Source organism: Aquila chrysaetos, chromosome 18 (assembly GCF_900496995.4).
Source record: "Aquila chrysaetos chrysaetos chromosome 18, bAquChr1.4, whole genome shotgun sequence".
Classification (NCBI taxonomy): Eukaryota; Metazoa; Chordata; class Aves; order Accipitriformes; family Accipitridae; genus Aquila; species Aquila chrysaetos.
In genome coordinates, this window is record NC_044021.1 from 7,363,489 (window position 1) to 7,389,666 (window position 26,178).

Consider the following 26,178-nt stretch of genomic DNA (forward strand, 5'->3'; position numbering starts at 1 on the left):
TGTGGTGCTTAGCTGCTGGCTGGGGCCAACCCACCACAGAGGCTTCGTCCCATGCAGAAAAGGCGGCAGATTTCTGAATTCCTGAATACAGACAAAACAATAAGCATGATGGAGCCTAGTTCAGCTCAGAGACTTCTAACAAAATGGAGAGACCAGTCATGGCTCACAACATTTTATCGTCTGTTTCGTGTTATGCTGTTTCATTTAATCCTGCAATGCTTTAGTGCAAATGCATAAATGGTCTCTGAGTTACAGATCAGAAGTGGTATACTGTTTCTAGGGAGGCCATTCTGTCCTACGGTCCTTTACAGACCATTTCAATGAGAAGAATGGTCCCATTTAGCTTTTCCTATGTACTTAAGCTTCCTCTGCTGCTTAATGTTTGAAACAGGGTTTTCACTCTGCTCATGACAACAGTTTTCTAGAGCTATTACCTAGATGAGTTGTCAAATCAATATGCTCTTCATAAAATCTGAGCCGTGGCAGGGCATTCTCCTCTCCATAACCACTTTTTGAGTTTACTTACCATTCTGTCTTGACTACATATGATATTAGGTACTTCCAGTCACATCATCTGGACCAAGCTCAACAACTGAAGTATGTGATCTGAAATCATTTAATTTAAGTCACCACAATTGCAATTATAAAAATTAATCCTTGAAAGTAAAATAAAGCACTTACCAATTGTGGAACAGCATTACTAAAAGCAATAATCATTCATTGGTGAGGTAAATTCAGCAAACCTGAAAAAAACCCTGAATTTCTATCCTCAAATTTCTCCTTTTAAGAACTGAAGCGTAATATCTTGCTGTACTGCATTTGAAACATTTGTATGTATTTCACTTGTCATTGCCAAATCTCCCATAGTTTCATAGAATATATATTTTCATAATTTAAGACAAAGAAATAAAATTGAGCTAAGAAATGTTAGATTGTTGTTTATATATACTAATGAATGTTAAATACAAATAGCAGATAGAAGAGGACATAACAATTCCAGAGTCCTTTGCCTCCTTCTCTTTTTATCTCCTTCCCTTCACAGAAAGCAGGTATGTGAGTTACATACTGTAGCAGAATGGGAGAAAATATACTAAAAGTTTTGATATTGTGATTAGTTTTTTCCTTATTAAATTCATAGTCTGATTTCTGCTGATGTCAGTCTGCAGAACATTAAGTTGATGTTTGTTCATTCTGAAACATCTTATGTAAACCCAAACTACAATTCTGCCCCTGTACTACTGTGTGATGTATTTTTTTGGTCAGACGTTTCCACCATGAAAGTTCAGCTGTAATCAGATATGCAGCAAGACCCATAACTGGAAGAGTAATGAATGCACAGGGGGATAAAGACCAAACTTCAAAGTAACCTGAAGAGGCTAAAGCAGCAGGGGTTGAAGGCAATGGGAGCATTCTGAATAATATTAAATGTATTGCCCTGACTTCACTGACTACAGAGAGAAAATGAACTCCAAGGACACAATTAAAAATGTAACTATTTACTGTAGGTATGTGACCAAATAATATACGACATTCTGTTAAGGCGTATTTATTTTTTCATCTCTCCTAATATGATTCCATTTCCTCCCCATACACCTTCATAGCTTCAGAGAAAGAAGGGTATTAATTTATGCTTCTTGAATTATCCTTTCTGACAGAGGCATATAGTAGAAAAACATGCATTTGACTAGTCAATGCACAATATTCAACATGTGAGAACAATAAATCACCTCTAACATTACAACACATAGCAGGGGAGCAGTAGGCTGCGCTTCTGAATACTGGACTAACACTGGCCACTCATCCCGCCAGCCAGTCACTGCATTCCCCCTTCTCTGTCTTCATGTGTTCTCAGGACACAGGGAAGTAACCAGGACAGCTAATGAAGTGAAATGCATGCAAAAGATGACGTATTGTAGAGGTTATCATCATCTTTACGCAGTAATGAAATATTTAAAATATAGACTAAGATGAACTGTATCATCATCACTGACAGCTATCAGTGTTAGTGTCCCTCTTTTAAAGACAAAAGTGTGTAAGTAAGTACTATATAAAGGTGTGCAGAATTGAAGGAAATATGACAATTACAATAGTTGAAATCTGAAGGAAATCATAAAATATGCATGCATATATGCATGTGATATGTAATAAAAAAGAAAGAACTGGCTTTATCTATGCAATTTGGAAAATTAGAACTGAGGGAATGGTGATTTGAGGATCAATTAAATTTACAATAAATTCATAATAAGAAAATAAGATTGGTCAAACTGGGGTAGTAATCCTCTCCAGCATTGGCATAAGCTGATATCCCAGCAAAACCTATAGGAACAGACTAGGTTATGTGGCTCCCCCAGATGCTAATCAAGCACTATTCAGGGACTCCCTGAGCCAGATGTGATTCCTCTGTATTAAGCAACTCACAATTTATTAGTTTTTCATGAATTTGTCCAGCCTCTTTTTCAACCTATGTAAACTCTAAGCCTCCATGTCTATCATCTCAGCTACTCATCGTGCGAAGAACCACCTCCAGTTTTTTGTTTTCATCCTGACTCCAGCTAGTTTCATGTGACGACCCTTACTTCTTGTACTGGAAGTGACAGTAAATAATTTATCCCTCTCCAGACTATCCACATTGCTAGTAATTTTACCGATTGCTATCCTATTCCTCCACTCCTCCCTGAGCTGTCTCTCTAAAACAAGTCATAGTTACTATGCATATGTAGTGATGTCCCTAATGCCATTGAGTTTACTAGAGGTTAGGAGCCTAAGCGGACAGGATGATTTTAGCATAATTCACAGAATAGCTGAGGTTGGAAGAAACCTCTGGAGATCACCTAGTCCAACCTCCCTGCTTACAGCAGGGTCAGTTAGAGCAGGATGCTCAGGACAAATCTAGTTGGGTTTTGAATTTCTCCAAGGATTGATACACCACAACTTCTCTGGGCAACATGATCCACTGCTTGACATCCTGACATTAAAGAAGCTTTTTTCTTACATTTTAGTGGAATTTTCTGCATTTCAATTTGTGCCCATTGTCTCTTGTCCTGTCACTGGGCACCACTAAGAAAAGTCTGGCTCCATCTTCTTACTTCTGTCCATCAGGTATTTATACACATTGACAAGATACCCCAAGATACCCTAAGAAGTATTTTGACTGGGACCACAGCAATGCAAATAAGATAGAAAAAAATATCTGGGGATTTTATTTGCAAACTAAAGTTGAATAAAGGAAGTTTAAATAAATAGAACATTAAAAAACCAACCGAACAGGAACTTATCTTAGTTTTGCTCAAAATAGCAACTGTTGCTCATGTTCTGATGACTTATCTGGTTCTTGATTTAAATAAGAAGAGAAAAGGAATCAGGTTATTATAGATTTGCCATTAAGAGAAGGTTGTGAAGGGGTGTACTATAAACTTTGATTTTCATTCACACTTAAATGTCATCTCGGTAGGGTTATTGTTAGGGGTCATTTCATTATTTGTTTTCATGAAGATTTGTAAAGCTCAAAAATATTTCTATACACACAAGATTTGAATGTCTATGTTAATAATAATAATAAAACTAATAAAATAACTGCAAAGAATTTACAAACCTAAATCTCAGCAAGTATAATCCAGTCATTAATGTCATATGAAATGCCTGTAACCCAGTGGATTATTATATTTTCTTCTTGTATTCATTTAATAGAGATTTGTTATTTCATAGCAACACAATCTTAAGAACTCTTTCATAACAATAATCAAGGTAAATCTAAAATGAATATAGCACCTGCCGAACCACATTGTTTACTGTTGTGAAAGATCAGTTGTATTTATGTGGATATGGACATCTTATTCTTTAGGCAAGAATATTTTCAAGGTAGTCTCTAGAATAATATTGTCAGTAATCTATCAAATCATTCATCGCTCTTTGCTCCATAATGAACTCTGCTTCCACAACCTAGAGTAAATCCTCAGCACCTGTGATTTTATTTTGAACAGCAAAATTCAGAGCAAATTTATAAAATAAGTAAAAATCGTGAAAGTATAAAATATTTAAACATATCTTTGTGCAAGAGATATCATCTGCTGTCGGTGCTTTCCAAATCCTTGCTATTTGACTCACTGACAATATTGCAAAGTTGCTTTTCAAGAATAACAGCATTTTCAGATTTGTGTGGTAGCATTCTTAAATCCAAATATTAGCAATCTTTTATGTTCTGACCCCACAGAGAAATTGTCTGAACTTTCCTAACCAGTGGCATTTTCAGCTTTCTTGGGAGGGCAGGGAAGACTTTTTCCTTCTTCCCTGAAATTCCTTTCAAATGTTGTTACAAATTTGTCTTCAGTTCTGTATATAAGCTTATCAGCTAGAATTCCTTAGATACTTCCCTTCTTACCTGAATGCTTTACATTCAGACTTTTATTTCAGCACCACTAGTGCATGTCATAATTATTTAACTTAAAATGTGGATTTGTTTTGTGCCAGTGAAGTGTCTCAATGCCTTCATGTGCAGAAGGCATTTTACAGAATGTCTTGTGATTTGCTGGGGGGGAGGGGGGCACTGTTGGGACATTTAAGATGATACTAGACATTTGTGCACCAGTCTGTTATGTTTGGAAATTTAAACAAAAGTATTTCTCTCAATTCTATCCCTTCTGTGTCTTTTAAGCATTATCTTAGCTTCCTGACGCTCTGGGAGAATTTGAGGTTTGTGGCTCTTTCCACAATCGACAGAAAGACAGGCATCCACTTTAACATCTTGATTTCGCAAGGGTTTGTAGAGACTTTTTGAAGATATAGTGCTTAAACTGAAATAATAGTTATCTGATAGAATTTACAAATGCACAGGGGTCCCTTAATCCCATTGACTTTTTGTCATCTCAGATGCCTTGACGTATTTTAAATCTTGTAAATTTCATAGTTGTCTGATTACCTTTTAAAAAATAAGGTGTTAAAAACCTGACAAGCGTCTCTTAGAAAGAGAGTGAGAGAACATGGAATTAAACTCAAATTTCCTGAATCCCAGGTTATGCATAAATGAAAAGCAATTCTTTTCCTTAGTTCTATAGAGCTGTTTACAAAAAATACCCCTGTTAAGTTAAAATTGTTTGATCACTCTTTAAGAAAGGTCTTAAAATATTATAATTCTGATTTTATAGGACAATTGCATTAGTAATTACATACCAATTTTTTTTGTTTGTTTTAAATCTTCCTGGAGGTTTATTAATTATGTGATAGAAACTTCTCAGTTACAAAGCTCTTAAAGGTCAAAAATATGAGTTTTATATTCAATTTGGTTTTAATTTAACATAAAACAACTCACTCTTTAATGTGGATTTTGTGTAGCAGCATGTTTAAGACCACATTTTCTGTCTACCCATTTTGGAAGTCAGGCTCCCATACAGACTGTCCTCCTTAGAGCAAATAGCAACCTATTCAAGACACCTAATGTTCACCCAGTATCCGCTACAAATACAACTTTCTCAGGAGCAAGCACGCCACGTGATGTCAGAGAGTCAAATACTGCTCTCACTTATGTTGACTTTACTAGTGAAATACCTGTAAAGGACTAATACAGTTACTAAGAGCAGAGTTTGGCTAAAGGAGTGCACATCCGTAAGTGAGCAGTGTCAGACACTTATTGTAGCTGTGGCTGCAGGGTAGGAAGCATTGCTGTGCGTATGCTACATGAGGAAGTATTGCTAAGTGCCTCCACAACTGTGAATTTTATATGAATTAAACCTGTGTTGTAACTAGTAGCAAATATATAATTTTTTCTTTTTTTTTTTTTTTTTTTTTTTCAGAGCTCTGTTTTAGGCCCACTCTGCAGAATCAAGTTGCCTTTTCTATGCTGGCAAGATGTGTGAAAATTAAAAACATCACCTTCCATGTGAAAACTTGCTATGCTGGCAAATGGGCCCTGCCGCTCCATCTGCTTCCCTATCCTGTGAGAAGAGAGCTTTTGTTGGCTCAGTTTGTCTTTCAGGGAACATAGGATACCTTTGGTGATAGTGAAAAAAACCACAAACCTTTCTTGTTACCATATGCTGTCTTTTCCTCAGCACTCTGCTGGTAGAAGCTATGCTAATCGTGCTTTTAATGCAGCCCTGTCCAATTGTACCGAACGATCCAAAACTTATTTAAACTATACACCTTTTAAGGTGTCATTGGGAGATTAATTTACACAACTTTGAAATACCTTTACATTTCCCCAAGAGAGTAAAGGGAACTTTGCGTATGTTAATATCAGACTTGTGAGCTAAGTATATCTGATAGCTATTAATTATTCAATGCTACAGAAAGTAAGCTGTAGACCTGAGGTGAATAAAAGACTTCTGATTCATGAAAGACTTGGGCTGACCTTGCCAGTGCCATTAATCATGAGTAGAGCTCGGAGATTCTATAGCACTGCAGAGATTTTAGAAGGAGAATATAAGGATATATGCACTTCAGGGGCCATAAACCATTGTCTTACAAAATGTCCATGCCTTAGATCATCAGAAAAAGTCACATGAAATAGTTTTACAGGAGATCTTCCATGGCATAATGCCTTGCGTGTATCTGTACTTCTGTTACCTGCACAGCTACATTTACGCATGGGTATGTACATAAAGTGTGGACAAACATACTGTTTTATATTTTTATTCTGCCTTTGTTAATATTTTGGCAAGAACAAAATTAATAAGGTTTCCATCCTCAAAAGCTTTTTAAAATGTTTGATGTGGGTCTGACAGTGAAATACAATGATATGCTGAACTGTAGTAGATGGTCAGTTGAAAAATAACTATCTCTATAACATGTATGCCTATAGTACCTACAGAGCAACAATCTAATTGCAAAGAAAAGTGATGTGGAGTTTTTTACATATACTTCTTTAGTGATACTTACAAGGGAAAAAAAAAGTCTTGGTATTAAAAATACAGTAATAGTCTTAAAAAAACCCTCTCCATTTTACGTTCTAGTAATAGTCTCATTTTAAAAGAAGAGGGGGAGCCAAGGGAAATTTCCTTCACATAAAGGAACAGCTGCTTTCACCTTTTTATTATTTTGGGAAAATGTAATATTTGCATGAACATTTTAAATATTCATTGATGTATGCTAAGAACTTTTCCTTTTTAATTTGGGCTTTACATCTTAAGAGTGAGCAATAGCATTTTAAGTTTAAATTTCCAGTGGAATTTTGGAAGAAGAAATATGACATCTTGACATACTGTTTTCTTCTTTTAAAAAAACAAACATAACCCGCAAACACAACGTACACCCCCCCCCCCCCTTAGTTTTAGTCATTAGATATACTCCAGGAAGTGATCTCTTTTTTTGTTCTAAAAGAAGTCAGCATGTTGCTATTGCTTCTTGTCTTGAAGTTCTTGTCCAATTTACCATTCAGTTTTGTAACACCATCACAGCAGACTCTTTACCATTTAAATGATAAAAGTTTCAATAGGCACTTTAGTGGAATTACGAAAAAGCTACCACTCTTCCACCGTGATGCCAGAAAGCTATCTTCTTTCTAAGTCAGGTCAGTAAACTGTACCTTGTAGGCCTGAGCTTGTCTCAGTGTAATTCCAGAGTAACAAAATAACAACAAAAACCTGTGTATATTACAGGATTTATCTTTCCTTCGCAGATCAAACCAAAACTGACAGTATGATAAATGTAGTAACTTGCTGAAAACAGTTGCTGTCTTTTATAATCAAAGGAATCCTGTCCTATTATAAAGCTTAGGTTTATCTTTTAAATTTGTTGTTGGTTTACTTTTCTTTTTATTTCACTGTTGTAGGTGTACTTAAGTGACTTTGTCAGGGTTATAACTTTCTTCTTCTCCAAACATATCTGCCAAGATCTTAAAGCGAGGTCCCCAGTCACTCAGATAGTCATAATCCTGGTCTGCCTCTGTAGTTAGGGAGTCTATAGAGCTGAGAGACTCTGCAACAGATCCATTTCCTTCATAAGCATAGGTTGCCAAGGAGTCATAAGGGGGTGCAGTTGGATCTACATCATTTTCCTGCAGCCTTTGATTAATGAAATCTCTTATGTCTGTGTTATCTTCCACTGGTGGTCTCTGACGTGGAAAACGCAAGGTGTCTGGTTTTATGTCTCTGCGTATTTTGTTATCTTCAATCACTTTGGGATTCCTCAGGGCACCTATGTCGAAAGCCTGGGTGTCCTCTTCTCCACCTCCTTCATCATCATAATGGATAACGTTGTCTCTGATGTCTTCTTTAGAGGTCATCAGGGTGTCCTTTTTCTTCTGCCTCCGTAGTGCTACATACAGTACCACAATGACTGTAATGAGAGAAAACTGAAGTTAAGACATGCACAGAAATAATTTGGTACTCTTATCATTGTATCTTCCTTTGAAAGTTGCAAGCAATCAAAGGGTCTTTTTTCCTTAGAAGATATGCTCCTACTATTCTTTTAAAAAAGCAGTGCTCTAGTCAATGAAAAGTCATTTACTGTTTGATGTATGACTCTAACTCCTTAGTGCTTGCTGTGCTGCTGAAGGAAGTAACAAATAATTTTCCTACTGGCCTGCTTTGCGAACAAATAGAATTGGACAGGACTTCAGCTTTTTAGTTCAGAAAGACAGAGATATTTTTTTTTAAATGTCTTCCCCAGCAAAATAGAGAAAAATCCCCAAGTTTCCACATTGCAGAGAAAAAAAAAACCCCACACTATTAAAGAGAAAAAAATTATTTGGAATCTTTGAAATGGAGAAAAAATAATCCTACTTCAGCTATTTATACAGCATACTTTGGCCTCTTCAGGGATCTGCTTTGAAAAATCCCATGTGATATTGTTCTGGAGAGAAAAGGGGTCCAGGAGAGCTGGTTGAATTTCAAGTATCACCTCCTCCAACCTCAACAGTGGTCCATCCTGATGAGCATGAAATCAAGCAAAGGCAGCAGGAGGCCTGCATGGATGAACAAGGAGCTCCTGACTAAACTCAGAGATAAAAAAGAGGCATGTTAGAGGTGAAAACAGAGACAGGTGAATCAGGAGAACTATACAGTGACTGTCTGAACATGTAGGGATGCGGTTAGGAAAATCAAAGACCATCTGCCGTTGAATCTCATGAGGGACGTGAAAGGCAACAAGAAGAGCTTGTACAAATACGACAGCAGCAAAAGAAGAAGTAGGGAAAATGTGGGCCCACTGCTGAATGGTGCAGTGGACCTGTTGACAAAGGACACAGAAAAGGCCAACGTACTCAATGGCTTCTTTGCCTCTGTCTTTATTGGTAAGGTTGTCCTTCAGGAATCCCAGGTCCTCTGGGTCTGGAACAAGAAAGACTTATCCTTGGCGGAAGAGGATCAGGGTAGGGAACACTTAAACAAACTGGACTCACACAAGGACATGGGACCTGATGGGATGCACACGAGTGGTGAGGGAGATTAGAGATGTCATTGTGAGGCTATTTGCGATAATTTTTGAAAGGCCATGGGTACTGGGAGAAGTTTCTGAGGACTGGAGTAAGCGTCATTCCTATCTTCAAGAAGGGTAAGAAGAATGAGCTAGGGAACTACAGGCCAGTCAGCCTCACCTTGATCCTGAGGAAAGTGATGGAGCAAAGAATTCTGGAAACCATTTTCAAACCTATCAAGAACAGGAAGGGGATCAGGAGTAGTCAACATGGATGTATGAGGGTGAAATTCTGCTTAACCCACCTGATAGCCTTCTACAATGAGGTGAGTGGTGGACGAAAGGAGAAAAGTGCATTATTTTTATCCTAACTTTAGCAAAGCTTTTGATGCTGTCTCCCGTAACAACCTTCTCAGAAAAACTGAGGAAGTGTGGACTAGACAAGTAGACAGTGAGGTGCATTGCAAAGCTGGCCAAACTGCCAGGCTGTAAGGGTTGTGATCAACAGCCCAAAGCCCAGCTGGAGGCCAGCCACTAGTGGTGTACCCCAGGAGTCGATACTGGAATCAGTTTTATTTAACATCTTCATAAATGACCTGGATCATGGGATCGAGTGCACTCTCAGCAAGTTTGCAGGTGATACAAAACAGGGGTTGCGCCACCATTCAAAGGGACTTCACCAGGCTGCAGGAATGGGCCAACAGGAACCCCTTGAAGTTCAACAACGGGAAATGCCAAGTCCCGCACATGGAGAGGAATTACCGTATACTGTAGATGCTGTTGGCTGACTGGCTGGAAAGCACCTTGATAGAGGAAGACCTAGAGTCCTGGTGGACAACAAGTTCACCATGAGCCAGCAATGTGCCCTTGTGGCAAAGGTGGCCAACGGCATTTGGGGTTGCATTAGGAAGATTGTTCTCAGCAGGTCTAGGGAGGTGATCATTCCCCTCTGTGCAGCCTTAGTCAGACACACTTGGAGTTCTGGGTCCAGCTCTGGGCTCCTCAATACAAGATAGACATGGACTTACTGGAGTGAGTCCAGCGCAGAGCCACAAAGATGATTAAGGGATAGGAACATCTGCCATACGAGGAGAGGCTGAGAGAGCTGGGACTGTTCAGCCTGGAGAAGAGAAGTCTCAGGGGATATTACCAATGTGTATAAATACCTGACGGTTGGAAATAAAGAAGATGCCCAGCGACAGGACGAGAGGCAATGGGCATAAACTGAAATGCAGGAAATTCCATTAAAACATAAGAAAAAAAAGCTTCTTTACTGTCAGTAGGGTCAAGCATTGGATCATGTTGCCCGGAGAAGTTGTGGTGTATCTATCCTTGGAGATATTTAAAAGCCAGCTGGATACTGAGCAACCTGCTCTAACTGACTCTGCTGTAAGCAGGGAAGTTGGACCAGATGGTCTCAGAAGTGCCTTGCAGCTGTGATTTTGTGATTCTATATAATACAAAATGTTACAAACTGTGTTTTATTCCGAATGGCAACTCAATGGCAATCAGCCTGTGGGTTTTTTTTCAATAGTTTGTCTTTGGAGATATATTTCATTGAATGCAAAGTCTGCTTGTAGTAAACTGGTCTTTTTGTTATTTTTAATTCCCCAACTGCCTTTAGTAGAAATGACAGTGTTCTAAGTGCTGTTGGTGAAGTAACACAATAATGAATACAGGAGTTGCAATGATTATAAATTCATGGTCAGGCTTGTGTGGCCTAAAATAACTTCTGATTCTGGTAATATGTTGACTGTCTTTTGCGTAGAAATGAGTTCGACAAGAATGACTTCTACTACAATTTTAATGACTCTGTGTCAGGCCAGGTTCACAGCAAGAAATGAAAATCCAAAAGCAGTTTTTAAATTGATCAATGGAATAGTAAGGAGAAAGTCTGGATATAAGATAAACACCATTCTCTTAGGTTACGCACAGCACTGGATATCTCATTATTTATACATTAGCTTTTCTGGGTAGTATTGCCAGTCTGATTGGAATGAAGGGAGTTATTAAAGGACCAAAACCTCTTCTCCAACCATAATCTCAGTAATTCAGTCTGGTGTTCTGTGCAAAGCAGGAATTAAAATAGCTTCATTAGTTTTGTATACACCAAAAGCATCAATCAGCAGCAGAGCTGGTAAGGAGTTCTTTGACACAATTATTTTTGATTGAATATGCTGGGGTTTTAAAATAAAAATTGTATTTATTTCAACAAACCATTAGGGAAACATAAACATAGTTCTGTTGAAGGCCTCCATGATCACCTAGGAAAACTGGAGGAAATTCAGACTTCAGGTATTCCTGCTTCCCCAGATACTCTGCCATTGTAAATGTTCTCTGTACTAAAAGCACCAAGCTCTCTGCTGCATAGTTCACACTGTCCAGATTACTGGACACAAAGGTGGCAACTTGAAAGGCTTTGCTACAGCTATGTGTTTAGGGCTTCTAGTCACTTTGCTCTGTAACAGCGAGATTAGATATCCTGGGAGTCCTGCCTTAAGACAGAGCTCTAATTGACTTATCTCTTCACGTGAAAATAAGTTAAAGCTTTTTTCATAATGGAATTTCTTTGATGCTAAGGCTCACTCCTGGCTGCTTTTACCCAGGAAACCCCTAAAAGCAAAAAAGCAGTCCCAATGAATTGTGGTAAAGGAGACAGCATTCTTCTTGCTTCTGAAAAATTGACCTAAGATTGTTCTGGTTTGGTCTTTTTAAATTCTTCAGAATGGGTGTATTTGTTATTAATTCCTATTCCACGGGAGGTATGACCATTTGCCATTCTCATTCTGATTTGAAACAATATTTTTCTCACAACATAAAATTTTTACACAGAAATTCTGACTTTTTCCCTTTTTTCTGACTTTTGCTACTCAGAAGCTATTTATGTAACCCTGAGCCTGTAGTAATTTACTTAAGTGGTAAATTACTATATTATGCAAATGCAAGAAGGTATCCATATGTTATATTCTGTGTCTGCATCTATTTTTGCCTATGCATGAGACCTACATAAGAAGCAGCATGAGGTCTAGGAAGCCCACTAGTATCAAGAAGAGGCATAGGCTAGCATCTGTAAGAATCAGTCTGCTTTCTGCAGCCCACATTGTGCCTGTGTAAGGTACAAAGGCGGTTTTATTTTGTTATCAGTTCATTAAGGCTATATCATAAGTAGGATGTACATGAGTATTGACTGCTTTGGGCCTGCTGTAAATAAGGCAATATTTAAATATAATGTCGATCAAATGATAACACCACCTTATGTAATCCATGCCTGCCTGAAATTAAAATGTTCCTGTAAAGTTTTACATGGATCTAGCCAGCCACAGTCTACATTGCAATTATTTTCTCCTCCTTCATTGCTTTGTTCTCCTTTTGCCCAAGTTGGCATGAAGAATTAAAGAAAGGCCCTTATTAAATCCTTACTGCTGTTACTGTCAGTAGGACTTGTCTACCTTAGTAATAATCTAAAAATATTAATTCTCAAGAAAGGTATTTAAAAAAACTGTTTCAGAGAAAAAAATTATGGTTTGGATTCCGCTGAAAGCTGGTTCTCTTCATGCAACAAGAAAATATGTAGGTGTTAGCAGGTTCACAGTCATGGTCAGTGCTTTCGGATGCTTTTCTAGAAATGGAGAAGCATAAAAGTTCTCATAAACGGCCACGCATTTTCAATGGCTGTTGTTAAACACTAGACGAAGCTAATAACACCACAAATTAATTCACAGGTGAATAATCAGAGTAATGCACTTCATGTGGTTTCGCGAGAACTAACCTAGAAGTATAACAATACACAGCAAGATTGCAATCAGCGCTCCTGTGCTGAGGCCTACTGGTAAGAAGATTGCTTCCACGTTGCAGGACAGGATGGTACCATCAGAATCACATCTGCAAACACGGATAGTCATTGTGTTTGTGCTGCTCTGGACAGGGTAACTGCTATCTTCTATTACTACTGGAAGAAAGTACAGCTCTTGCTGCCTTCTGCTGTAACCATTTCTCCTGGTTTCAATCCCAGCTGTGTTGTCTGTAAAACACAACACGGTCATTACAGGATTTTTATCGTGTACTTCAATTCACAGTTGTAGTTTGTATCACCTTTAGTAATAGGCAGCTATTCCATTTTTTGAAACTCAGTGACATGCTTTATGTAATTGCCTTGTTTTATCATTACAAAAGGTATTGTATTCTGACTGGTACAGCTATTTTTTGCGGAGCGTTAAATAATATTCCATTTCTTGTAAAGTTGTTACATTGACAGCTAAAATTTCAAAGACAACATAAATAATAATTAAAAAAAGCATTACAGGTATTAGATTAGGAGGGGTTTTCAGTTTTTCTTTTCTCCTTATCTCCTCACATTCCAAGCCTGTGGTCCAAAGGACTTTGATTGCACGTGAATTTAGAATCAAGTCTCTAATCAATTTCCCCTTAAAACTGAAAGTAAAATACCTGGACAAAGTGCAAATCCCCTTCAACTTTCCTGCCCCATTAGAAATAAGTACACAAATGAACTGAGTACTTTATAATCACTACATTTTCCATCAATGAGTCATGAATGTGTTCAGAACTCCTAGAAGTTATGTTTTGTCATTTCTTCCCAGTAGATACTCAGTTATTGCTGCTTTTCTTGAATCAAACAGAGTAGCAAGGAAATGATGTGCAGATTAAAAGAATTACATTGAAAGCAAAACCCAAATGAAATTAGCAGGGAATTAATTAGCTGACAGATCTGAATGAAGGCAGCCTGCAGCTGTCACCATTTTGCTATCTCACCCATGTGCTTTACTGTATCTTTAGAAGAGGTCTCTTGCTGTCCACGTTATGACTTTCGTCCCTTCTTGGTTTTGTCACTAGGTAGAAGGATTAAGGGCTCTGAATTCAACACTCAAATACTTGTGTGCAGTTCTGATTAAGGACAATAAGAAGGAACCCTAAATATCCAAAACCAGGTATGTTATGATCAGACACTATTGAAAAAGCACTCGACTGATAAAATGCTTATTGCAGAAGTCCCCTTTTTATCAAACTTGGATGTGGCACATGGACACATCAAGTTCAGTGACATTTAGTTTTGAAAAAGAAAAATGTCTCAAAATTGTTTGAATCAAACCAACTTCCATCTTCAGCTTGTTCTTTCTCTCTATGATTAATCTTAACTGTATAGAGTTTTAGATCTAATTTGAAATCATACAGCTTAATCTTATTTCTATTCTTATTTCTATTAATAGAATTCTTTCTATTCATTTTTTTTCTTCTAATTGCAATGTTGAAGATCACTTCAATACCTGTTACAATGCAACCAAATGACTTTCCATTCTCCTTTGAGAAGAATCAAGCAGATCAAGCTCTTAAGTCTTTGAACAATTTTTGTTACTCTTCTACAACCCCTTTCAGTTGCTCAAGCTGCTTTTGAAAATATGGACCCAGGCGTGTGTTTGAACTCTACACAGAGCAGCCCGGAGCTGCAGCCTGAAGCTGAGACAGCTTCTGGTTCTTCAGTCTGTTGGCAATAAATTCATTTTCAGGATGTGTGTGACAGTCTGGGGAGAAGGAAAATTCTCTCTTACATGAGTAACTGCGTGTTCTCAGCAGGGAAGCAGCACTCCAGAGAGCAGAGTGAGGCCAGCAAAGTGGAACGAGGGAGGCGGGCAGTTCAGCTGGAAGCACTCCAGCTCTGCCAGGGCCTTTCGCTTCTATTCACAGCTAGTGGATTGGTCTCAGCGCTGCTGAAGGCATAGTCCAGAAACATAACATTTCCCTGTGTTTATTTTTCTAGAGACTCCACGTGGCAACCTTGAGCTTCTGTCTCGCTTCTGTCCTCATTAAGTTATATTCTGAGGAAGTATGGAACCTGGAAAAGTTTATTCTCTTGGGTGCACTACAAACATATTACACCTGCTGTAATATCACACCACCCATGATTTTCAGCTGTGTAGAATAGCACTGGCTATTGGGCTTCTTTATGTGTTTAAAATGTTAAATGACACCTTCACTCGTAAAAGCGTTAATTGTAACACAGTGAACAAGATTGTTTCCTCAAAAAAAATCAAAATTCCTTTCACAAAGTACTTGCTTGGTACTAACATAATTGCTAACTCAAAACATAATGGTATTTATGTTTTTAAAATGTTTATGTAGGGAAAATAAGGTTGTGTTATCATACCTCTAAATTGTGTGCAGAGTAGACCTTCCACCTTTTTGGCAAGCAAAAAGCAGAAGATATTGAAAATATTGTACAGAGTTTCTGTTTGGACAGATTTTTCTAATAGCTCTGTAAAATCATCAACAATGAAAAAGTCTTTTATGGTTGGAAAATGTTCCACAAAAACTTTTTTTCTGTCTTCCTTATGTTTCAATAAATAGCGTAATTCTTTCTTCTTTTTTAGTAAGTGTTAAGAAATGCTTTTAAGAGTGTGTATATAGGTACATGCACACACAAACATTTATGCATGAGAAGCTGTGTGTCTTGGTGGTTTCTAATTCCATCTTTTATGGGAATATTGCATTTGGTTTTATACAGTAGAGAAAGTTTATTAACAGACTACTGAGATCCAAAGTAATCTTGCTGTCAACATCACTGGTTTAAACAGCAAAATTTAATTATCTAATAATATTTGAGCAATTTCCTCACCAAACTCATATTCTAAGCACACTTTACAAAAGCTGTAAATGAGAAAGGTCATTGAGTTTAATTATGGTATAGCCTTTTTAAGTTTAAAGATTCTTTTGAGGAATTAAATTAAATATGTTAAAATGACCTGAGATGAACTGGAAGGCTTACATTTAAAACAATAGTTTGTAATTATTTGAAAAAATTACACCTTGGTGAAATTACAGGATATTTTAGTAAATGGACAGAAAGAAAGAAATTAAAGCTCTTACTTTAAAGAAATCTTGACCAATAGAGCAAAGGTATTTAGAAATACGCAGTCATTGTGTTATAAGACAATGTAACTATGAAGGTATTACCCATATGGGCCTTCAAATGTGTTGAAAAGTGAAAAAAATGAAAATAATTCATGTCAAATATAAGGAAGCTCTAAAGAAGTATATTTTCCTTTTTCTGTTAAGATATAGAGAACATTTTTTTTCCTTTTTAATTATAATCAGTAACAAAGTTCATCACGCTGAGTTTTCCAAGCAAATACTACCAACAGCTAAGTAGTGAACAGAAAATAACAGAAATTACAATGCAGCATTAAGGGGAAGCAAACTTAAGCATTGTCCAAAATTTTAAGTCCAGTGGGACACAGATGTAAAGCATTTAAATCTCGCTTGGCAATATATAGTTAGATATTGAAATGCCACAATGTTTTAAATTCTAGCAGCTGTTAAAACCAAACTGTTTAGACTAAGCACTTCTGGAAAAGAGTAATGACCTAATCTTCCAAGAAGAGAAGTGAGGGGACTTGAATGCATTGTAAGGTTGTCCTTCATATTCATTGTCTCAAGAAAACTATTTGAATGGCCTCTGATAAAATCCTGATCTACATATTTTTGGTTTCATAGGTTACTATTAGTCATGTTTGCAGAGTTATGAATTATTATGGTTTCACTGTGTACTGTATTTACAAGTCATTAAGTCAAATTCTTCGCTCATCTGTAAAATGTTTTTAGCTATCTACGACATACTAAGATGAAAGTCACTAGTAAGTTTGGGAATAAACCATTTTTGTCTTGTCATATTCACAGAGGAGCTATATAAAAAGAGAAAATAAGTTCAGTTTATTTTTCTGCTGTTTCAAACTTATTTCTTCCCGAACTTTCTTAATGATAAAGGTCTCCATGATTAATAGTTGTACTTATTTTGTTGGCTTCAATTTTGTATCACCTCACATTGACAAAAGTTCATGGCTTCAAAAATAATGTGAGTCATATACTTAAATGGTTTTTTAAAAGACTAAATAAGTGGCCTCTGCAACTATTTTCATTCTGTGTATTATCCATTTCTAGCCCTTTTTAGGGCTGGGGTAACTTAATTCTCATGAAAGGAACCTTTACATCATACTCAGTATAGTCTCAAATGTAAATTAAAAATAATAATGAATATAATTAATAACATTAAAAAATAAGTATTATATACTTTTTCTTAAAAGTAATACTTATAACCTACATAGTTAAATAGGCAAAGGAATGTTACTGAACTTTATTGGATGGCTTTAGGTGTTCTTTGCAGAGTAATGTAAACCCTTTTTTATAAAAAGCTTATCCTATCACAGTTCTTTAAAGATCACCTAATAGCTGATAAACTCATTGTTAATTTTTTTTTCCATATTTGATCAACGTAATCAGTGGTGAAAATTTACTGCAGTTTATTATGATGTTTTAGCTGTGTTCATCCACAAGACTACATGCTTGAAGATGTTTACGACAGAAAAAAAGATCAATTTTTTCATCTTGGGTTGTTCTTTGCCATTTATCAAAACCATTCAAGTGAAAAAGAAAAAAAAAGATCATTTATGACAAAAATTGGGGGGAAAATCAGGTATGTTAATTATATAAATCTACAAATTATTAAGAGTGTTGTGGGATGTTATACTGCAGCAGCTCTGTCCATATTTAGAACTAGTTCTTCTGCAGGACTATGAATCCTCCAGAAAGAACAATAACTGGGTACTTTGAAAACAATTAGCAAAGTAATAGTATTTAAACAAGGCAGCAACAGTGCCTTGTTTAAAGGTATACCTGCATTGGCATATGAGCTCTTCCTGAGATACTGAATGATAAAAGGAAGAAAATAAAACAGGTAGCAGTGTTTTTGCAGGCCTGTAGGGAAATCTCAGCCTTTGGTGTTCTGACAATTCCTGTCCCCTAAAAATGAGAAAAGGTGCAAGACCTGAATTTATATTAATATATGTCCTAGATAGTTTAACAATTAGAAATGTCAAATAAAAAAGTTAGTCTGTAGACATGACTGTAATAGAAAGTAATCATATTTGTCATTATAATCACAGCCTGCTGCTCTGAAAGAGAGATACGGGTAAGGAACTTACTTCTGTAGTCATGGATTGTGAAATTTGGTTTGTTGGAAGCCTCAGGTGACAGTCTGAAGGAAAACCTTTGCCCAGCTGGTGACAAATCTTTGTCTGCTGCAGTGACAGTCTGTATCACCTGAAACCAGATTAAGATTAATTCTGAAGTCAGTTCACTCTTCTAAAGAAGCAGTTTTGTAGAAGTGCAAAGTGAACATCAAATGGACCAATGAAAGTGAAATCCTGCTGGGTTACTCTCATTCCCCTAATACATGGGACATTGGAGGCAAGAAGTCTGAATACTCTAGCTTCCAGAGAACTCATCATGTCTCAGAAAGTCTCGCTTTGACATATCTGAAGGAAATCAGAAAGATTTACCCTACATTCATAATAGAAGAAGTATTTAATATTTGTCCTTTGTATCAAAATACTAGTGATTGTTTTCAGGTGAGAGATTACTTAAAGACAGTTCACTTTATCTGCTACTATCACCGTTACGACCGGTACATGTTGTAGTACTTCACAAAGCTGCACCCTAATTTTACAGCTTGAAACAAAGTAGGGAGGGTTGAAAGGTCTGCACCTTTCTAGGCGTAAAGGTCTACACCATCTAGGCGTAAAGGAACTTTTGGGTCCCAGAGTCCTACCTACTAGATGTCAGATAAGCACAGTGCAGTTAAAATAGTAGGATTGCCATTGTTCTTTTAAAAAGGAAGGCATTTTTTTTTTATGTAACAAAGATCTAAATATTTATAATTTTTGACAGCTCAGTGTTTGTCTCAGCCTTCCCTGTAAAAGGTTCCCCCTTCTACTGTTAGTGCCTGGATAAGAAACTGAAGGTCTCTGATAAACTATAAGTTAAATTGGGATGTATGGTAGCTAGTTGAAGCATACTTAAAAAAAAAAAAAAGAAAGAAAGAGATAGGAATATCATCTGAAGTCATGGACAAATCTGTAATAAAGGCAATAAAAATCACATGGACTGATTACGTATTACATACACATAAAGAGAAGTCACTGATTACACAGCAGGCTGAATATCTTCCTTCCACGGCTGGCAGTAACTCTCAAAGTTAAACAGCTGAAGTTACAAGCCTTGCCTTGGAAACAGTATTAGCTGTTAATATGTATGATGGTTGGCCTTGGTGCTTTGCAGCACTGTGTTTAATTGCACAAATTTTGTGCAGAAGGAGCACATGCCAACAGCTTCTGGGGCCAGCTCTATTAATACTGGCATCCCTCATGGTATAAGGTGATATTCTGAATCTGAAATAGGTTTTGCATACTATATATATATATATATATTCAAACTGCTTATAAAAACAAGCTTTCCAGAGGATTGTCTTTAGGGTTGTGGGTTCTTTTTCTCAGAACAGGACACAGAAATGTGTCCATTTATTCACTGTAGTTTTACCCTTATACTTAATCCCTTTAAGGAAGGGATTCTTTCTCCTGTCATAGCTATTAAATACACAGTGAAGGGTGGCTCAGGCCTGTATAATCAAGGATAATAAAAATAAATAGACCATAAATAGACCATAAAGGTCAACAAACAGAATTCTAAAATGTATTTCCAACGCAGGCATTTTATTTGTAAAAGAATTCTAACCATGATGTCATTTTCAAACCCAGAAATTTCTATTGCTATAAATAATAAGGAAAGAAAAAGCAAAATAGCAAGCATTACAAATTTGAAATACCTGTCCTGCCTTGGCATTTTCACATACAGATGTCTCATATGGAACTGAAATTTCAGGAGGAAACTCGTTGACATCCAGGACATTTATTATAACGTTGACTTTGCTGGTTAATAGTGGGTTACCTATAAATGATTTTTAGGAGAAAAGCATTAAGGAATACTATTTATGTTTGTTGTCATCACCAGTGTCCATGAGCTGTCATAAACTGTTTTGATTCCAGTACTGTGACTTCTAAAAGCCCTTGACTTCCGTTTATTTCTGATTTGTACTAAGGAGAAATCAGAAGCAAACTTCTTATCGTTTTGTACCAGACTTTGATCCATTACTCTTCATGGGGCAAGGAATCAATCAACATGATTATGTTTATCAGAGCATAAATTAAAGAATTTGAAGTTGTACCTGTAATTAAAGATGCAAACTTTTCTCAGATCACTTTTCATGGACTTTGTGGAAAATGCTTCCAGTGATTAAAACTGAATTCTGTTTTCCACAATGGAATGCAGAAAATCAATATTTATTACTTAGCCACTGTTTACATCTTCAAGATATTAAGGAGGTAAGTGGAGCATACCCATTTAGAAGATGGAGAAAAGTAAGAGAGAAAGATATAAAGAAAAATCTTGCTGAAAGCCAGACAGAGTCAGTGGTAAATTTAGCAGTGTAACGTGTAAAGCTAGCATTCATTCAACTTGTGGTTAAACCATTAGGCTATGTGGTAACAGATATTTCTTTAACTGCATAAATATTTGCGAGCAGCAAATACTTTTGTGCAAAAGAAATGCTAAAAATCAGTTTACATTATGCTTCTTTCCATTGTCCTACCAATGCAGATAATCTTCATCAGTCACTAGATGCATTTTATAAACAAGTTTACCCGCAAATGCAATGTCTGACAGAAAGGAGACACAAATTCAATACAGAGCAGACAATATTCTCTTTTACTTTACGCTGAGACCTCTTGCGAGATAGCAAATACATAAAAAACAGTTTAGCTGGTGAATCAAAAGGATAATTCTTTTATCCTTTTGCATTTAAGACGAGTGGCAGCCACTATACAGACACAGTTAACTATTCAAGAACTCTATGCTATGACTCAGGGTGGGTGGTGTAGGAGTGCCAGCATGGGGTCATGGTTAAGTACAAGAACAGTTTTCTTGAATCTTCAGACATCAATGGATCCTTCAAATTAGCTGCATTAGCTGCTTGCTTCAAAGTTTGTATAAACCTTTGCGTTTCGGTTGTTTATAACTAACACAGCAAGGGGCAAAGTCTCTTCATAGTGGCACTGTAGAAATTGTACATGATTTCTTTCTTGTTCTTAGGAACTACTAAATATAGTGTTTTCAAGAGGCCTTTGTCAAAGCCGAAAGGTATTCCCCAATGATTTCCTAGTTAAGTAGGACGAGCTGCAAGTAGAAGTGTGCTTTACCTGTTTACAAGTAGTGGATAAACGGACCATCCTACAAACTCAGCTTGGAATCTACAAAAAAAAAAAACCAACCCCAAAACTCACTACCCAAATCACACAATATTTGTAGTTCCTTCCTATGAACTTATCTATTTAACAGTGAACATATCTAATAATATCTCTTTGAATCCTCATTCATTTCCAATTCAGCATCACCCCTACTTGCAGAACATCTTTGTGGAGAAGAGCATTGTGCAGCACGAATGCAGACAGAGTTTGGTCCTGCAGCTGGGAATTAGCAATGATTCTTTAGGTGCCCAAAGAGCCAGAAGAAATCTAGATCACTTGCTCACAGTTGAATTGGTTCCTTTGTATAATAGGAAACAAAAAAAGTACTAAGAAGTTATTTTAGTCAGTAGAGGGCAGGAGCCTGACTCCGAATATATACAAAGATCAGAAAAGCCCTGCGTAGGTCAAGTTCATGCAGTTACTGGCAGAAACAGCCTAACTTAAAACTTCCCTCCTAGCAGTGCTCGCTGCAAAGAACTCAGCAACTCACACGGAGTAACTCAGGTTTTCCTTTAGTTTTTGTGTGTTTATTTTAAGGTACAACACTGAACAGGAGCTCAGGATACATTCTCCAAACACATCAGAGATTAATGCATTGCCATGAAAGTACAGGCAGAGATGTTACTTTGTTTCCTTTTAGTAATGTATTAACAATGCCCTTCCAGTAAAAGAATGAATGTACTCAAAATTTATGCATCATGTTCATGAGATATTAGCTGATTTTGATAATTTCTATTGAATATATCAGTTTCTATAAGAAGTCTTTTTAGGCTATATTTTTTTGAAATATCTTACATAAATGATTTTTTCAGCTATTTGGAACAGTGTACATATTATGAGACTGTATATTTTTTAAATGAACAAAGGGATTTAATGTTTTGCCTTTCCTCAAACTCACAATAGGATAGCATGCTTTGGAAATATAAACAAATATGACTGTACTTTTAAAATTTATTTCTCACTGATGGGCTGTGATTCGTTTTCTATGATTCTTTGAAAGATACATTAGAGGCCAAAAATCTTTTCTTCCTAAGTATTTCAGCAAGGTAGAATTTTACCTTGCATAAATGGTCAGCAAAATCAAATATGAAAGTAAACAGAATTACTACAGCATAAGATGGACCTACTTCTGGATTTCACTTTATTTGTGTGATTCATTTTCTTTCTGGTTTGTGCTAGTATCAGTTTAACTGTATATAAAGGAAGACTGCAAGAAGATTGTGTACAGCTTTGAATTCATATATAATTACAAAGACCTGTAATACTTGATGTGAACGAGGATGATGAATTGCATTTCAAATACCACTTTGCAGTCTTGACCTCCATTTTCTCCATTTTTGTTTTGTTTGCTCTCTGTCTCAAAATCAAATCTTTTTGAGCCCTGTGAGCACAGTAGTGACGTGCATGCTGGTATCAGTGAGTGAGTCACTGAAGACATCTGCTCGTGCCTTTTGAACCAAGATTACACAGTGAAGAAGACAAGTTGGTTAAATCGTTAGCCTAGGAATTAAGAAACTGATTTCAGGTTTCAATTCTGCCTGTAAGATACAGGCAAATTAATTAGCTTCTTCCTTCCTCAGTTTTCCTGTCTTTAAGACAGTGACAACCCTGTTTCCTTCTTTTGCTTGGGTACCATCATCTGTTAACATCTTCATGGTTCAAGGATATTACAGGTGTAGAAAATATGTAAAATACTTTGACTAATGGACTTGTGAAAATCCAAGATATCTGAGCAAATAGATACTCACTATTAAGGAGAACTGGTGATTCCTTAACCCCAGTTATGGTATGCAGCAGAACATAAACCCTATCTTGAGATTTAAGCTGAGGTTTCTTTAATATTTACAAAATTCAGGCCTAGACTTAGAGGAGTTGGGAAGATGATTTGGACAGGAAGGATTATGGTTACTTTATATTTATTTTCAACCTTAACTAGTGTCTTCAGGACGGGAAAGCAGAAATAAGATCTTATGCATCTTATCTATTTCCTCTTTTCTAAGATGCAAAAACCATTTCCATACTAGGTAATTAAGCAGCACACTGGGGAACTTTTTGAGCACTGGACTGTGATTTTTTTTATATCATTATGTTCTTACAGCAGCCCTTGGCACAGTCTTAGCCTGGGGCAACTGGTGGTCTTGCAGACAATTCACATGCATGTGCTGGGAGTTAGTATGGGTGAGGGACCGCTCTCAAAGAATCGATTTACATATGGGCACCCTGTTTGGAAGGTAAGAGTGTTTAATGGCATGGAAATAGGCTACTCAGTGCCAGCTGGCCTTTGTGCTTGAAATGAACGCAAGCCATGTATAATTTATTAGTTTGGACGGAGTCTGTGGGCTTAAAAATGTTCAGAAACAGCAACCATAGAGGCTACTAGGGTGTTGAGTTCTAAGAAGAAAAAAAACTACAGTGAAATATAGTCAGGGAATGAAAAGAAGTATGGAGAAACTGGGAAGTGAAATGGGGGAAAAAAATGCGAGTCTGAAACATCCTCTCCCTGTTCATGCACTTTGTTCTATATAGAGGATGATTTTTTTATTTCTACAGATGGGTAAGGGACCTTCTGCATTCAGCTGCCTTCACATCTGTCATCACCCATGTGTCAGCAGAACAATCATCCAGCTCCCACTTAAAAAGATCTCTCCTTTGGGACAGACTTCTCTAACAAGAGCGAGAATAAAGTTTTGGTGTCTTGCGTTAAATACAAGAGTTGGCTACCCATCACTCCGTGCTGGGTACGCCTCTGAGATGTTCTCAAGAGTCAGTTGTGCTGCTATTTGGAGATACATTCCCAGACAGTGTTTAGATCAGATGTTTGGAATTTTTTCAGGGTGAGAAATAAAAATCACAGTATAATGACACATGGTCAGAGTTGGTCATTGCATAACTTGAGTAGAATAACTTCCCTTATCCCAGTTCCCTGGGTGGAACCAGCAGCTACTGTCCGTATGTAAGATCTGCTGTGTTATTGCTGGGTAAGCAGGACTTCCCTGGCTGTGAGCATACAAGTTTATACAAGCAAGCCTAGGACAAGCAGATTTCATAATTAACTGTTTGCTAAGGGTCCAAATTCTGCCTCTCTTCAAGCTGCCAACCTGCACCTTGTCTGGTGTAGGCAGGGATGAAGGGGTAGGACCTGAAGTTCAGGGAAGAATAATCTCAGTATATATACATTTTTATATGTCAAATAAGTGCAGAATGAGGACACTGGACATGAAACCATTTACAAATTTCCAAAGAACCAGGTTTTTGAATAAGACTTTTTTTTTTTGCCTCCACAATAGGTGATGTCAGCAAAGATTACTTTAATAAACACAAGGTAATTCTCTTCTGCCTCATTTTTGAAATGTATTCCTTTAAAAATTATAACTTCTGGTGCTTTATTGCTAATAATAGTCAGATTTATCAGCTTGTAAGAAAAGTCTAAATGATACATCCATATCTACATTTACATTTATCAATTGCTTGCTGCTATATTTAGCTATCTAACCTGCATGCCATTTATGCCATTGTTTGATAGGTAGTTTGATAGCTCAAAAGTCATAATATTATTTCAAGACTTTAGTGGCTGCGAGAAAAAAATGTAACAAACACAAGCATCATCTGTGATTCATACAGGGTTTCATTTTGAAGCTACAGCAGAACAAAGGGGAACAATCACTTAGAAGGCCCCGGGACTAAGGCACAGGCAGGGAGTCCAGGCAAGCCTGCCCATGACCTTTGCATCGTTTTCCACATATAGGAGAATGATGGCAAAACTGCTTTAATATATTTTTCTCTCTGACTTGATGCGGATAAAGCTGGTGGCCTTTGTTTATAATTGGCCTGTTCAAGAAAAGATAATTTGCAGAATGACCATTAGGATGTGTCTAAAAGGTGGGGGGTTTTGTTGTTGTTATTCTCTCACACTGATAAAGCAAAATACGTATTTTAGCTATAAAGCTTTTTAGGTAACAGAACTTAATATGACTAGTTTGGAGTCTGTTTATTTTAATGAGATAAGGTCATGGAGAACTGAACATACTTAGGTAACAATAGTGTCCATTCCTGAGGCAAGTTTATGCAACTAATTGCAATACTGGCCCACTGTCCTTAGGTAATCATGTATATGTCAAGGCACTTGCACATATGTTCATGCACTTTTTCTCTAATAAGAGATGGCAGTTTCAGTGTTTCTATGTCAGCACTGAAAAAGTGGCGATTTTTTTAATAGCAGAAATTCTTCAAATATAGTAATCCCCCCCCCCCCCCCCCCCCCCCCTTTTTCTTCAGGTGTTTTCTTCTCTTCTTTCTAACCTTTTTCAGTTGTGTGCAGTGTGTCATCCCTCAAACCCCAGCCTTTATTTCTGGGCTAGCTCTTAGTCAGACAACTCCATATAAAGTTTAGTAGTTAGTATACCTCAAATCCTCCAAAATATTGCCAATTACTGGTGTAGTACAGATATGGCAATTGTATTTATTGCTATGGATAATAGTCAATGCATAATATTTTGAGGTACGCTGAAATGAATCACAAATATGTCTTAGGTGTAGATTCTTAACTAGGCAATTGTTAAAATTGGGAATGTCATAATATAGCCTACCTGCTACAGCTCTACATAAACATGATATTACTATATATGTGCCAGGAAGGTGCACAGACAAGTAAACTTGGAGGCTTTAGCTAGCTTTAATTACTCTTGGG

The 26,178-nt window shown here is 37.0% G+C and overlaps 1 protein-coding gene across 8 annotated transcripts in view; it reads right to left on the reverse strand.

Annotated features, from left to right (window-relative positions):
- Positions 1–1,480: 1,480 nt before the first annotated feature.
- Positions 1,481–26,178, reverse strand: part of CDH12 (cadherin 12) — a 391,065-nt gene continuing 366,367 nt past the window's right edge. For 6 of the 8 annotated variants that reach the window (XM_030042002.1, XM_030042001.1, XM_030042006.1 and 3 more), the window contains 4 exons: positions 20,015–20,136; positions 18,336–18,453; positions 13,115–13,366; positions 1,481–8,268 (listed from right to left, as the gene is read on the reverse strand). In XM_030042002.1, coding sequence (XP_029897862.1) covers positions 7,769–8,268; positions 13,115–13,366; positions 18,336–18,453; positions 20,015–20,136 — 992 coding nt within the window. In that variant the 3' untranslated portion in view covers positions 1,481–7,768. Of the gene's footprint in view, positions 8,269–13,109; positions 13,367–18,027; positions 18,154–18,335; positions 18,454–20,014; positions 20,137–26,178 lie in introns of those variants that run through there. The other 2 variants (XR_003927396.1, XM_030042007.1) reach the window with 2 other exon arrangements.